This window comes from Buteo buteo, chromosome 6 (genome assembly GCF_964188355.1).
Source record: "Buteo buteo chromosome 6, bButBut1.hap1.1, whole genome shotgun sequence".
Taxonomy (NCBI): Eukaryota; Metazoa; Chordata; class Aves; order Accipitriformes; family Accipitridae; genus Buteo; species Buteo buteo.
Genome location: NC_134176.1, coordinates 30,710,352 through 30,724,648, shown reverse-complemented (window position 1 = coordinate 30,724,648; position 14,297 = coordinate 30,710,352). Strand labels below are relative to the sequence as shown.

The window sequence follows — 14,297 nt, the reverse complement described above, 5'->3', positions numbered from 1 at the left end:
TATTAGAGAAGCTCGACATTCAGCACTTTAAAGGGCTTGCTCTTTACTACTTAATTTGCAGAACTTGGTAATTAGTAGTGTGTCTTACCATCTGTAGGAAAAATAGTTTTATTTCTACAAAATGTGTATGTATGTCTATAAAAAGCATATAGAAATGAATCTTATAAGTCTAGACTACATAGTTGAAATAATTTTTATTTAAAGTTTATTGCCTAATGTACCATGTGTAGTTGAATAAACCCATTTTTTAGCTTTCTTTTGTGTAAATGCATTTGATTAAAATGTTATGCCTGCTTAATTGGCTTCAGAAACTTGCATTTCAGTATTATCAAAATGTCTGCAAAAGTCTATTCTGGCCACTTAAATGAAAGATAAAAATATGGTTTTTATGTTTTTCACATTCCTTGTAGTTGCTAGTATAATACAAACAGCATTAATTTGAATATATTTACAAACATTGCTTGTTTTTTCTAACAATAAAATTCGATACCTTTTAAAAAAAGTTAAAATATTATTTCTGCATAAGTGTACATAGAGTAGAGAGAACATTGCTTATAATGTTAATATAAAGTCTGTGGTCTACATTATACGTAAGAAAATGTACAAGTGAGGATTCTGTGTTGAAAATCTAGATTTTTGTGAAGACATCTGGCTCAACTTATAGAGACATTGTTATATTTCATGCTTCAATTGCAATTTAGAGAGCAAGGAAAAGGACACTGATAACTTACATCTAAAATCAAGACCATGTTTTTATTTCTATAGGCAGTTTTGAAATTTTGCTCAACTAATAATTCATAAAGGAAGACAGACATTTTGACAAACACTTTTTTTTTTTGATTCCTTACACAGACAAAAGAAGTTGGTTTACTTGATGCAGATGTATATGGACCTTCAATTCCAAAGATGATGAACTTAAAAGGAAACCCAGAATTAACAACAAGTAAGTGGAAGTGATTTTTTCTGTCATCTTTGTACAGGGATGAGCATGGACCACTCATTGGTGCTTTGTTGGTGTGGCAGAGAAGGGATGCAAACAGAAGATGAAGACTTAGTGTATATATATATATTTTTAAACTTTTTATTTTTAGTAATGAGGTTGCTTTCAAAGCTAGCTTGTACAACTAGGAGCATATTCAGGGTCTTCTTTCTTTCTATGTTGGTCCACAGACTTTGGGAGTTTCATGGATTATTACTAGAGGCACTGGAAAGGGTAGCTAGGAAAGGAAGGTTATTGTCAGTAGTTTTAAACTTGCTATACAGGATGCTGCTACAGAAGACCTCCAAATTAAAAAACAAAAAACACTAGTCTAGGGAAAAAAAAAAAAAAGACTATTCTAGGAAATAAGAGAAGGGTCATTACAGTAGCTTGTATAAGATGTCATTGAATTGATTGTGTTTGATCTCTCTTTCTTCAGCCAAACATGCCAGGCCACTTGATTCATTTTTATTTGAAGTTGTGTGTTTAGGAATGCAGTGGTGGTGACTTCACTACTAGAAGGTAAAGACAGTAGAGAAAACTCCTAATTTTCCTTTTGGTAGGAAGGATTCTGGTCTGGGGGAAAGCAAATTCAGGTGGGAGAGTTTGGAGAGAAAAAAGGAAGACCTAAGGTAGAAAGGTTGCATCAAGTCTGTTTACCTTTCAGAAATTTAACTTCCACTCGGGCCAGCCAAGTGTGAAACTGAAGAATGGCTTTATCCTGATACCCTCCCTGTTCATGGGATGCTCAAGTGTAAGCGAGTGTGCTTTTTTGGGGGTGGTAGGGACACTGAGGTGATAGGATTTGTTTAATGCTTTGTTTTGCCTGTCCTATGATAAAGTGCATATAATTATAAAAACTGAAAACATGTAATCACAGACAAAACCAGTCTCACACTGTAACACTTGGCCTACACATTGAGAAGTACTAGGATCCTACTGAAGAAAGTACAAGCTGGCAATACTTGTTGACAGGGAGGGATCAAGAACGTGTACCAGTTCAAATAAGACATAAAAGGGCTTGAATGAAATAATCAACTGTAAATACCCATTAACGTTTGTGGGCAGTAATTGCTGGGTAAAATGGAATTTAAATATTCCTTCCACTTCCTTTCATGCCATGATCTTTATTTATCATAGAATCACAGAATAGTTTGGGTTGGAAGGGACCTTCAAAGGTCACCTAGTCCAACCCCCCTGCAGTGAGCAGGGACATCTTCAACTAGGTCAGGTTGCTCAGAGCCCCGTCCAACCTGACCTTGAATGTTTCCAGGGATGGGGCATCTGCCACCTCTCTGGGCAACCTGTTCCAGTGTTTCACCACCCTCATTGTAAAAGATTTCTTCCTTATATCTAGCCTGAATCTACCCTCTTCCAGTTTAAAGCCATTACCCCTTATCCTATCGCAACAGGCCCTGCTAAAAACTCTGTCCCTGTCTTTCTTATAAGCCCCCTTTAAACACCAAAAGGCCACAATGAGGTCTCCCCGGAGCCTTCTCTTCTCCAGGCTGAACAACCCCAACTCTCTCAGGCTTTCCTCACAGGAGAGGTGCTCCATCCCTCTACATCTACTGTGCTAGAGTTGTAGAATGTCCATTTGTAACTGAAATTAATTTGTGCATATGTATGGGTGTTGTGGTGGTGGTTGTTCTATACGTTCTCACTTGGTATAAAGCATGCAGAATGAAACAGCGCCAATACCTTTAAGGGGTGGCTATTGAGCTTGCAACGTTAGCCTCTGAAAAATTTGTAAGTGGCAAACTTAGGATTTCTTATATAATTAAAATTCTGTCTCCTTATGCTTTTACCCTCTGCTCTGGATAAAGTAATGTATTTTCATATATGGATGCACTGCATGTGCTTATACAGGCAACTGTCGAGTACTCTCTACATTTAAGTACATAGCTTACAAATACAGACTTTATTTAGATTAATTTCTAAGAGAGAAGGAGAGTACTTGGTTTTATTTGTTGGCTTTCTGTTTTATTTTTTGAAGTCAAAGGATAATTCTGTTATGTAATAAATAACTGAATCCTTTCATGTATCATCAGTAGAGTTTGACTTCCTGATACAGATTGAAGTATTCTCGCATTCTCTTGTATTTTGGACCCTGTTGAGGGTATATGTCATACAGGCTGTGTTTTCGCATAACAGAATTTTTCCTATGAATTTTGCATTTGAAGTTCATTATGCAATATGAACACAAAAGGGACTATGTTGTGGTGTTCTTCATATCTCTCCTCTTTTCCTTTTTGTGTGATGTTGACTTTTTCCTTTCCAAAGGAGATTGGGTAAAAATTTGATTCTCCTTTTTTCTTTTTTCTCACTGTCTGAAAAATTGATTAGATAACTTTGAACTTCTTATACATTTTGCTCTGTATTTTATCAATTCATACCAAATTTAAATCCATGTCATGAGCCACAAATAAGAAGCAAGTTGCCCAGTCTATTTCTTATGGTCATAAAAATTTGCTTGCTAGGAATGCAAGAAGTTAGGATTATATTCAGTCAGATATTAGGGCAGCTCAATTTTGTTTGTATATAAGTTTCAGTGACTGTAGGTATTTTGGGTATACAGCTGAGAATTCACTGTAAGTTTTTGTCTTAACACGTTTTGAGTGTTGCTAAAAATATGGAATTCAATGTAATAGAAATTGGAGGATTTCCCTCAATTGAAATGGCTGCTGTTGACTTGTAAGCACTACATTTTGATCACTAAAATGTATTCTTTCTACTTGTGTGGAACGTACAAGCAAATTTTATTAGGATTTAAGAAGATACCTTATTTTTTAACTGACAGAAAATAGATTTGCGTATTCAAAAGCTTGATACATTACACAAGTCTGCTGAGAAACTCATGTAGTAATTCAGTGTGAATGATAACAGGATAGAATTTGTATTCAGGAATTCTGTTCACTTCTCTGTGCGCTTTTAACTCTTGAGTTGATGAAGCTGTAGAGTAACAACAATGAAACTGTTGGCAAAGTAGCTGATATTAAGAGGATTTCATTGTGAAAATAGGAATTTGGAAGGCCAAGGAAGCTTTAGTTGTGAACTTCAGGGATTCCTTTAATGAGTGACAGATAAGATAAGCTTGCAAGGAAGCGGTCCATCAAAGGTGTATGTATGTGGTGTGGATATATAGTTTTATATATACAGGTATAGATATAAAAATATGTGTGACGCTTGTATTTTGGTATAATGAGGTTTAGTGTTATTTTTTGATTTCTTGCTACATTTTCAAGAGTAAAACAAACTCTGAACAAACATTGTTTTGTACAGTAATTGAGCAAACCCAGGCAGTTCTGTGTTAGAGATGTGCATTAACAAGGTATACATAACAATAAGTCAATTAAAAACATTTTTTTAATAGCATAGCAATAAAAAATTATGTTTAAAGTCTTCAGTGTGAGGCCTGGATTTGAAAATGAATCTGTAGAGAAATCCTAGGAGGTTCTGAGCACTCTTGCACTCTTTGATTTCTATTTCTTTTCTCGCACGTAGCAGTTGAAAAGGGATTAGGGATGCCTGGTACCATACAGAATAATTCTGTGCAGCAATTATTAATTCTGAATAGAAATTATTATAGTTATGCTATAATTTAAGTTTTCAAAATTAATTAGGAGTTCTTAGTGAGGAGAGAGTCTGTATAAATGGAAGATACTCTATTAATTTAATTTTGCAAACTGTAGTACATTGGAAAGTCTGCTAACATTTAATGGGGTGTCATTCAAAATACTTTAAATGGTCAGGGAAATATTGGTTTATAAGTTCAAACCTGAATTTAATTAGTTAATGGAGGATTATCGAACTGTGGAATAAATATTAACATCAACTACAATATATACACAGGGCAACGCTTATAACACAAGTAACAAAAGCATTACTTCTATTCTTTCCCCAAATAATTTACTATAAAAGCCGTTTTCTGGCTTAGTGAACTGCATAATTTCATTGTTTTCCTTTTTAAAAAAAATCTACCATTGAAACTAGTTGGTAGAAAGTAAAAGCTATTATATTACCAAAAAGATACTGCCATTTTGCCAGATAAAGATAACGTTTCTTCACTTAATTTAAATGATTGTGAAGTTTTTGGTGGGCTTTTTTTCTTTGTCAGTTGAGTGCTCTCTTAATATTTCAAAGCTTTGTTGCCATTTTATGATATTGTCAGTGTATTTTTTTATTTCTTAATGAAATAGTAAATTCAGAAGATCAGTAGTGGGCATCTGTCATCAAAATCTGAAATAAAAAGTAATTTCTGAGAGAATGCTAGCAGTAGTTGTGGCTGGCCCCATTGAGTCTAATAATACTGCAGGAGCTATGGAAATTAAATTACTGATAAAATTCTAAAGTCAGAAATGGACACTTGCAATTTTTTACTGGGACACACTTACATGTCTGTTATTCTTTAGACTGTGATAGCAGAATTTTGTAAGAGAAAGTGATAATTTAAAATAGAATCCGTTGTGACTGCTTAAAGATGTCTGCTGGAAGTAGCCATATCAAGGGATTGTGGTGCATCCACTTGAAGGTTATAAATAGAAAATTTGGAGTAAACTAGTTAAATAGAGAAAATGTTACATAGGTAGAGTAGTTATTGAGGTAACCATGAAGAAGTTTCTTGATCTTACATAAGAGTTTAATTTTAAAGATACAGCTTGTTTTCTCAAAGTTGTCTTTTATCATGCTTTACCAGTGGAACTGCATCACGATTAATTTAAATAAAAACTAAATTTGATTATTTCAAAAAAGTCGTATTAGCTACTGCCATTACCTCTTGATTTGTGAACAAGTGATTCTGAGGTTGTGCATAGTCTGATGATACGCTTTATGATTCTGTTTTGAAAGAAGTCTGAACTGAAACCCTGTGGTTTACTTTTCGTGATGTCTTATCCCAGTTTATTTGGATGGCTGAGGTAGAGTAGTCCCATACACCTTACATGTTACAACATTCTGAATTATTATTTTGCCACTAGTTGTGGTTTATATTTTGGAGGCTCTTTCATATGTGATGAGGTAGTTGAAAATGAGAAGAATACTCAAGTGTTACATATTTTTTTTTCTGGACATTGACTATTGCCCTCAAGCCTGTAACAATTAACGTCAAACTGGATTAATTCAGCTATTGTTGAGTTCACCTGTGGAAAAAATTGATGACCTTTACTTGGAAGGGAAAGGAGGTGGAAGATACCCAACTCTGCGAGGAATTATTTATAGCCATGCAGTTGTTAGCTGCTGTTTAAAAAATAAAAAACTTATAGATGGTTAATTTAGTAAAATTTTATTTGTTCTTATACATAAATTCATACTTAAGATTACCAAAAAAGTAAGGCAAAAAAGTATAAAATGAGAAATGTAATGTAGTAATTAAAGCCTCTTACTGAGAGCAATCTTTTTTGGATAAGTGGCAAATCAAATTTTACTAAATGCTATTGCAATATAAATTACTGAAACACTGTAGCCTGAAAAAATACATTTCAAGTACTTTAAAGCGGAAATGTATTACTCTTCATGTTAATCCTGCAGTGCTGTAATTATAAATGTTTTGCTATGGATTATGGCTAGCAAATATTCATTATATTATAAAGTTTACTCTTAGAGATAAAAGTGGTTTGTCTGGTTCAACTTTTCTACAAATTGGAATTAAATTGCAAAATGGTTTTATTATAGTAACATGATAGTTACGCATTTCATTGTACATACATAAACAAAAGAAATTATTAATTTTTTGTTTGTACACTGAACACATTTACCTTTTTGCTTATTTCAGAGGAATAAATGTTTCCATCCCTCTTCTCTGCTAGAAGTAAAATTAAAGAATTGTAAATAATTCTGAATTTTGTCAATATTTTTACCTTTCAATTTCACTTTCGTGTGTTTTTCTCTGTGGGTTTCTTGCTGTATTTTCACTTTTTCCTTCCCCTTCTCTACAGTACAATGGAGTGGCTTTTCAGAATAAAGAAATGAAGCAGAATACATCAAAAATAGAAAAAATGTATTTTAATCCTTTCCCTGTAGTGACCAGAGGTTAAAAGTGACAGTAAGAGTTTAAAAGCTAGCATCTCTTTCCTTTGCTTTAGTTGATGGTTGCAATCTTGTAAAGAGTATAGAACTTCATTTTACAAGTGATGAAGTTACAATAAAATCACAGAGGGATGTATGATGGGATTCATGTGAAATGCAAAAGGGAGTATTTAATATACACAGAAACACTTTAAGTGGACAATCAACAAGTTGACTATAGTGTTCATCTGTGTCATCAGTGTCCAGGTGCCTCTTTTTTTTTTTTTTTTTTTAAATTACACATAATCCTTTGAACAGTGTTTTCTTCCATGTTTTTTCACCTACATCTCTTTTTTGAGATCTTAATTACAATATTGAACCTAAAAAGGCTGAATTGACTCAAATGTATTGAGTTCCATAGTTTTGCTTTGAAAGCAATGAAAGTCCTTAGTTAACTGGAATGTTTTTTTAAGTTAGATCTTGAATTGAAGGTAATGCGTAGGGAATGTCTGCTTCTCAGGTTCCTGCTTCTCCCTGTTCTGCTTTACTGTCAGTTGTTATGTGACTGACCTGGGCAGTCCCCCTCTCACAGAACCAAGTCAGTGCTTCAGATAACATGAGCCTTCCCGGAGGTTCTGTGTGTCAGGACAGAAGCCTTGAACTGGATGTTGTATTGGTCTATTTCATTCCCACCCAAATTAGTCTAATAAAGCTTTTGATCCACTATAAATAAAGTTTTTTGGTTCCATGGGGGTCTGAGGGCTTTTCAAAATGCAGGTTATTTTAATGATTGTGAGGAAGACGTTTGTGATGGAAGGTAACAGCAAGATACTTAAAACTAGTCCTGTGTTACTATTCTAAACCTAACAAGTCAGCAATGCTTTAAAATGTGACAAAGATATGACTAGATCACTGTGCTGTTCACTTGTGCTGGACTTGCTTTTGAAGTATAGTCTTCCAGCAAGCAATTAGTTCTTTTGCTTTTAGGTGGGACTGATGAAGTCATATCTGCAAAACAGTTCCATTAATGAAAAAGTTTTTACAGAGCTTTGTTTCCTTTGCAGTCTATCAGGAGGAAAAAAAAAAGCGGAAAACCTACTCAGGTAATGGGATTGGTAGACTGACTGAATATGAGAAGCAAATCTTTTGGGAAAAGCTGCATTTCTTTATGCGTTTGTTTCTTAAAGTTGAACTGTGAGCATTGAATAATGCCCTTTGAGTCTCATTGCTAGTTTGCTGTGGTTTAAGTTATTTGTGATGTGTTCATGGTTAGATAACATTGTTAGTGCAGGGTGTAATGGAAAATCACAGCCTTCCTTGTGTGGAGCTCTTCAAGCTTAAAATATGAATTGCAGTATTTCTGGGGCAATCCTGCAAATAAACTTATAACAAGGTGTGAAATCAAGCTTGAAGTCTCAATTAGTCTGTCACTTGCCATAGAATATTCTGGGCTTCTGGCATAAGCAGTTAAAACAATGATTTCAAATTTGTGACTGACAAACCTCCTTTTGGTGACAGCATCCTTTCCTCTGACGTAGGTCGGTGTCTCTGTGTTTTATTGTGGGATATCCTGGGGCCCTGTTGCTATTTGTCCCCCTCCCCTCTACTGCATTTCTTTTCCCTTTGCTGCCCTGTCAGTGGAATTCACTTGCCTTTGCTTAGGAAACTAGTACTGCTTTAAACATGCTGGAGTATGGTGCCTGCATCTAGCAGCCCCTTCAGAAGGTGTGGCTCTCCCCTATGTCCTCTGTCAAATCTGCTAACCCTGTACAAATCTCAGCACCCTAAGGCATCCAGAGTGGCTGGAGACATCTATATTTATACAAGTAAAGCCCAACCTTTTTGCTACTCTTCCTGTCCTATGTCTCCTTCCCTCCTTCCCTCCTTCCCTCCTTCCCTCCTTCCCTCCTTCCCTCCTTCCCTCCTTCCCTCCTTCCCTCCTTCCCTCCTTCCCTCCTTCCCTCCTTCCCTCCTTCCCTCCTTCCCTCCTTCCCTCCTCTGGATCCCCCCATTACAGAGCATTGAACTTGGGAGGTGACTTCCAAAATAAAGAGCAAGTAAGTTCCTTATACTTCTACATAGTGACAGCCAATGAGAATTACTGTTTACTGTGATTAACAGAAGGTGCTGTATAAGTTGGAGTCCTAACTTATATTGTGATAGAGTATTCTGTAGTCTCTGCAGCATGAAATTCTACACAATTAAAAACCAGATGATGCAAAAATTTTTGAGATTTTACAAGTGACCATGCTGAAAATCTGTTTCAGCTTGCCTGTATGTATGGCACATTAATTGAGTTTGTCTCAGATAATCTTGTTTAACGTACTGGAATCCACAGACTATTTTGCAGTGTCTCTCTGACTAGCATGGTGACTGTGTGTTTTGTTGTGCTATACGTCTGTGTTTCAGGCAGTGAGATGCCACTGAGATGTAAGGAGGTGGAAAACAGCAATTTGTCATGAAAACCTCTGCCAATGATGAGCTGTGCAAACAGCAGCAGAACCTTTAGCTTTTGTATAAACTATGAAGAAGTATCAACTTGCTCAGATTTTGATAAATATATACAGGGGAATTACAGTATGGGTTTTATTTAAATAACACACTATGAAAGATGAAGGAATACTTAAACTTATGTGCTATTCAGAAACATACTTTTAAAGCTGCTGCTTTAATGCTTAAATGTGAGATGGTAAAATGTTCTTCAGAGACCCAGGTATTACAGACAATATGTAGTGTAACTTTCTACAGCTTTTTCTGTTGTACACTGTGCCTCAGTTTGCTTTTTAAAATTTTAATTCTTTCAGACATATTTGGGAATTTCAAAGGAAAATACATAACTTCATCAATGCATCTAAACTGTTTAGATCTCCTAGATGTTTATCAGTTGTGCATTACGTGCTTTCCAACTTTGGAGATGCTGTAAGTGGAGTCATGGCTCTGTTAGAGCATCAAACCTTGGGGGAACACAGCATAGGTCTCCAAATCCACAGGATTCTTGAATAATCTAGAGCAAGTTTCACAGTCCAAGTCTCGATTCCCTCATCTGTAACATGAGATAATACTTCCCCACCTCAGAAGCATGTTGTTAGGTAAAAATGTTCATTTTGGGTGCATGGGTGTCATGGAAATGGGGCTCGTATAAAAATTAAGAATCGGGAAACAGACACATTCAGAGCATAGCCCAGAGCTTGCAGTGGCATCTGTGCTGGCAAACACTTCTGCATTGGTACTGGCTTTGGAAACACTTGGAAATCTGCATGCAAAGGTCAGTAGGATGTTTTTAACTGGAAAATCATACAATTGTTCTACTTTTTGATAGATTTAGCTATTGATGTCCCATCCTAGAACAACTTAAAATTGCCACTTTCCTGCTTGATGACCAAAGTCCAGTTAGGACAGACAGATGACTTCTACTATTAAGATTTATTGAAGGTAAACATTAAAATAATTAGTTGTAATTCTAGGAAGTCTCTGATCTTCCATTATATTGGCAAGTTCCAAAAGTAGCTGAGTACAATGGGAAATCTTTAACAAGGAGAAAAATCTGAGTTTCTAGTGTTCTCATTTCATGTTTGGGTATTTTTTTTGCCTTTGAAATGGTAAAAAACCCCAACATACCCCTTATCTGAGATACTTGAAAACTCTGAGCAACTCCTCTGCATTAGTGCTCGCTCAGTCAGTGAGCTCAAAATGGATCATGCAACACCCTAGCAAATCTACTATACTTATATTTAATAATCATAAGCTACCTTTGCTTTTCTTAAATAGCATGATGCCTCCTAAGGAGGTGTAGTGTAACATCACAATCTCCTGGAATAATGATCTTTACTTACCCGATGAGATAAGACTAAATGTAAGCCTTTGCTTGCTATAATGTATCAGTCAGTAGACCTCTTCTGAAAAGTAAGCCAAGAATTGAAATTGTCTCTTTGTGGTCTAACCCCAATGGGCAACTGAGCACCACACAGCTGCTCACTCACTCCCCACACAGCAGGATAGGGGAGAGAATCAGAAGGGTAAAAGTGCAAAAACCTCATGGGTTGAGATAAAGACAGTTTAATAGGTAAAGCAGAAGCTGTGCACACAAGCAAAGCAAAACAAAGAATCCATTCACCACTTCCCGTGGGCAGGCAGGTGTTCAGCCATCTCCAGGAAAGCAGGGCTCCATCACGCGTAACGGTCACTTGGGAAGACAAATGCCATCACTCTGAACATCCCCCCCCCCTTCCTTCTTCTTCCCCCAGCTTTAGATGCTGTGCATGACATCATAAGGTCTGGAATACCCCTTGGGTCAGTTGGGGCCAGCTGTCCCGGCTGTGTCCCCTCCCAACTCCTTGTGCCCCCCCAGCCTGCTCGCTGGTGGGGTGGGGTGAGGAGCAGAAAAGGCCTCGGCTTTGGGTAAGCACTGCTCAGCAACAACTAAAATATCTCTGTGTTATTGACACTGTGTTCACCAAAAATCCAAAACATAGCACCATGCAAGCTACTATGAAGAAATTGAACCCTTTCCCAGCCAAAACCCTATATATAGCTCTCTACATACTTTCTGTGCTGCACTAACCTATGGCCACCATTAAATGGGCTATGTTAGGCTTTCTAGAGAAAAAGAATGGAGTAACTCACCTTGCCAGGATAGTCTGCAAGGCTTGATTTTTCTGGAGGGAAAAAAGTTAAAAAAAAAAATAAAAAAAAATTACAAAATGCAGAAGATCCATACTAATGACTTCAACATCGTTCTTCCCTGTGTGAGTAGCAATCCAGTCTTCAGACCAGTCCTAGAACTCTTTTAATCAGCAATCTGCTGTAATGCTGTCATGAATTTGCATGTGCCTGCCTTTTCCAGTGCCCTACTTGTATCCTACTAGAAAAGGCATTTGATTGACCTGTCATTGGTGTTCTGTTGATCTTACTGGTCTGATTTTGTATGTTCAGAGAAAACACAGCACCCTTTTATTTAGGGCCATCAAGCTTACTGAGAAGTTGTAAGCAGGGATATTTTGTTGATGTCTTAATGTAGGTGGCATAGTATTTCTGTATGTTGCGATTTTAAGAAATCTGTTTTGTTGTGTGTTGGAATTTTGGAGTTGTATGGTAGGCATCTGATAACAGAGAAGAAAGTGTTAACTGTAGTCTGAAAGCAATGGAAGTTAGAGATGTTACTGAGATCTAATTAAGCTGAATCTTCTTTACATGTTATGTTTTATAAAATCTTCATGAGACCCAGGGCGAAGGAGGAGGAATGCCTGTTGCTTTTGATGAGACAAGGGTGATTACCAGAGCCCACTGAAGCACTTCAGATTTGAGATAGTCTTAAGAATGCTTTTTAGCAGTAGGCGATCAGTGGGGTGCTCTGCAGTATTTTGTATTGCTTTGAGAATATGCAGAACATTATAGCCACAATATACAGCAGGTTGTGAATTGTTGTGCGTTGTATAAATTTGATTAAATCTTGCTGCTTGGAGCAGTTTATAGTCCTTGTTGTTACCCAAAGAAAGTAAGATCCAGTTTTCATAAAATGCAACTCTGCTGTTGAGAAATAAACAGCACACATGTTTTAACAACAGAGAGGCCCCTTTGGCTACTCTCTAGGTCAGCGTATGTGTACTCACAGCAACTTTTCTATTTTACCCACTGAGGTGGAGAGGGAGATCTCTAAAGGTGCGTCTGTTCTGTAAGATTAGTATGTCTTCCTGGGCTCTATATAGAAGAAACTGTCTATGCAGGTAGTGGATGTTGAGATGTTAGCCTCTGGATATTTGACCGACATACTGTAGAGCACTTGGATTGGACTGAGAAGTGGCAGAGTATTTTGGTGAACTTCCTCAGAATAAATGCATCTTTTCCATTCTTCTTACCTTCCAGTTCCTGGTCCTCATGTGCTGAGCAGTCAAGGATTGGCCTCACCTTTTTGTTTTCTTTTGTTTTTTTTTTTCTTAAAATCATTACTATTTCATGGCAAAAATGAAGCAGACTGTGAATCTGCAGTGATACATGCTGTTGCAGATACTTTTTTTTCCTGTTTCTTTTTTGAAAACCCTCTCATAGGTAAATATGTAGTCATTTTTCTCAAGACTTCTAACAGTATTATAACTTGTGGTGGTACATATGTTGTTTACAAGGACACCAAAGCAGTGACTAGAGATGGCTCTAGGCTGAAGCTCAGATGTCATCAACCTCTTCATAACAAAACTATCTTACTGCAGGGGGGAGAAGTAAGACTGTGATTCCTAGAAATGCTGTTAGACAGTATAATGCCACCAAAATAAGCCCTAACTAAACACTGAAAAGAGCTGCACAAGTAAAGAAGAATTGCATTACACTGGTGCAGTGCATCAGTCCAAGGCCATCTCTTTTCCAGTAGTAGTTCCATACTCATTCCTGAACGCAATAGTCATGCAAGTGATTTATTTAGCTTCCTATTTTGTTCTTTTTGATTTGTAAACCAAAACATCCAATTTATTTTCAGCCATATTTCTACAAAATTACATGACTTGAATGCTGGCTTACTTGATTGCTTGAAAGCTTTCATCTGTAGAGTTTAACTGTTTAATTTGCATGCTCTTGGGTGTTATTTTGTCTGAATTTGGAGTTCAACTTTGAATGCACTGCATTATATTAATGTTGTTTTTATTTTACTGTCTATATATATTTTACTTTGGGTGCATCAAAAGTTTCTGTCAAAATACATATTAGAATATATTTTTTGTTGCTTAAAGTATTCTTTCTGTTTTCTGCTGGTTCCTGCCTGTGCATGCTATTAAAATAAACCGGCTAGACCAAATAAAATTCCTGTTGTTGTTTTGTGTGTGTGTGCGCCATTTTGAGATAAAGTGTGGATTTAGATGGCAGAGACTATAAAGTGGAGTTTTTGGCTTTTGCAAGGTTTTGTTTTGAATGCACTCTGTTGTTGTTGTTGTTTACTTTCTGCTTGCTTGCCCCTTTGCCAGCAGAACTATTACAATATTTCTCCCTCCGCTTTTTTTTCTTGACACTGGAAAGCATAGGAATATGGAGCATCACAAGGACATTACCTCTGCAATGTTCAAATAAGCATCTTTTGCTCCTACAGGAATTTTAGAAGTCCTGCAGACTCCTGCCAGTCTGAAGAAATTCAGGACTTCTTACTTGGACCTGTTGACAGCATGTAGTTTAGGGGTGGCTTTATTTGGTACCTCTCCTCTGGGGTTCCAAAGCAGACTTAATACAAGAAGAATTCCCCCAAACACTGGTGTGTTAATGGGAACCATCCTCTGATTCATGAGATTAGTGATAGCATAGTTTAAAAAAAAAAATTAAAATCTCATTGTGTTGTAGG

At 36.6% G+C, this 14,297-nt stretch overlaps 1 protein-coding gene across 6 annotated transcripts in view; it reads left to right on the top strand.

The window, feature by feature from the left end:
- NUBPL (NUBP iron-sulfur cluster assembly factor, mitochondrial) overlaps positions 1 to 14,297 on the top strand; it is a 94,873-nt gene that overhangs the window by 17,690 nt on the left and 62,886 nt on the right. For 3 of the 6 annotated variants that reach the window (XM_075030312.1, XM_075030316.1, XM_075030310.1), the window contains exons 4-5: positions 853 to 943; positions 12,845 to 13,027. In XM_075030312.1, the coding sequence (XP_074886413.1) occupies positions 853 to 943; positions 12,845 to 13,027 (274 nt within the window). Of the gene's footprint in view, positions 1 to 852; positions 944 to 8,046; positions 8,086 to 11,226; positions 11,381 to 12,844; positions 13,028 to 14,297 lie in introns of all 6 variants that reach the window. The other 3 variants (XM_075030311.1, XM_075030313.1, XM_075030314.1) reach the window with 3 other exon arrangements.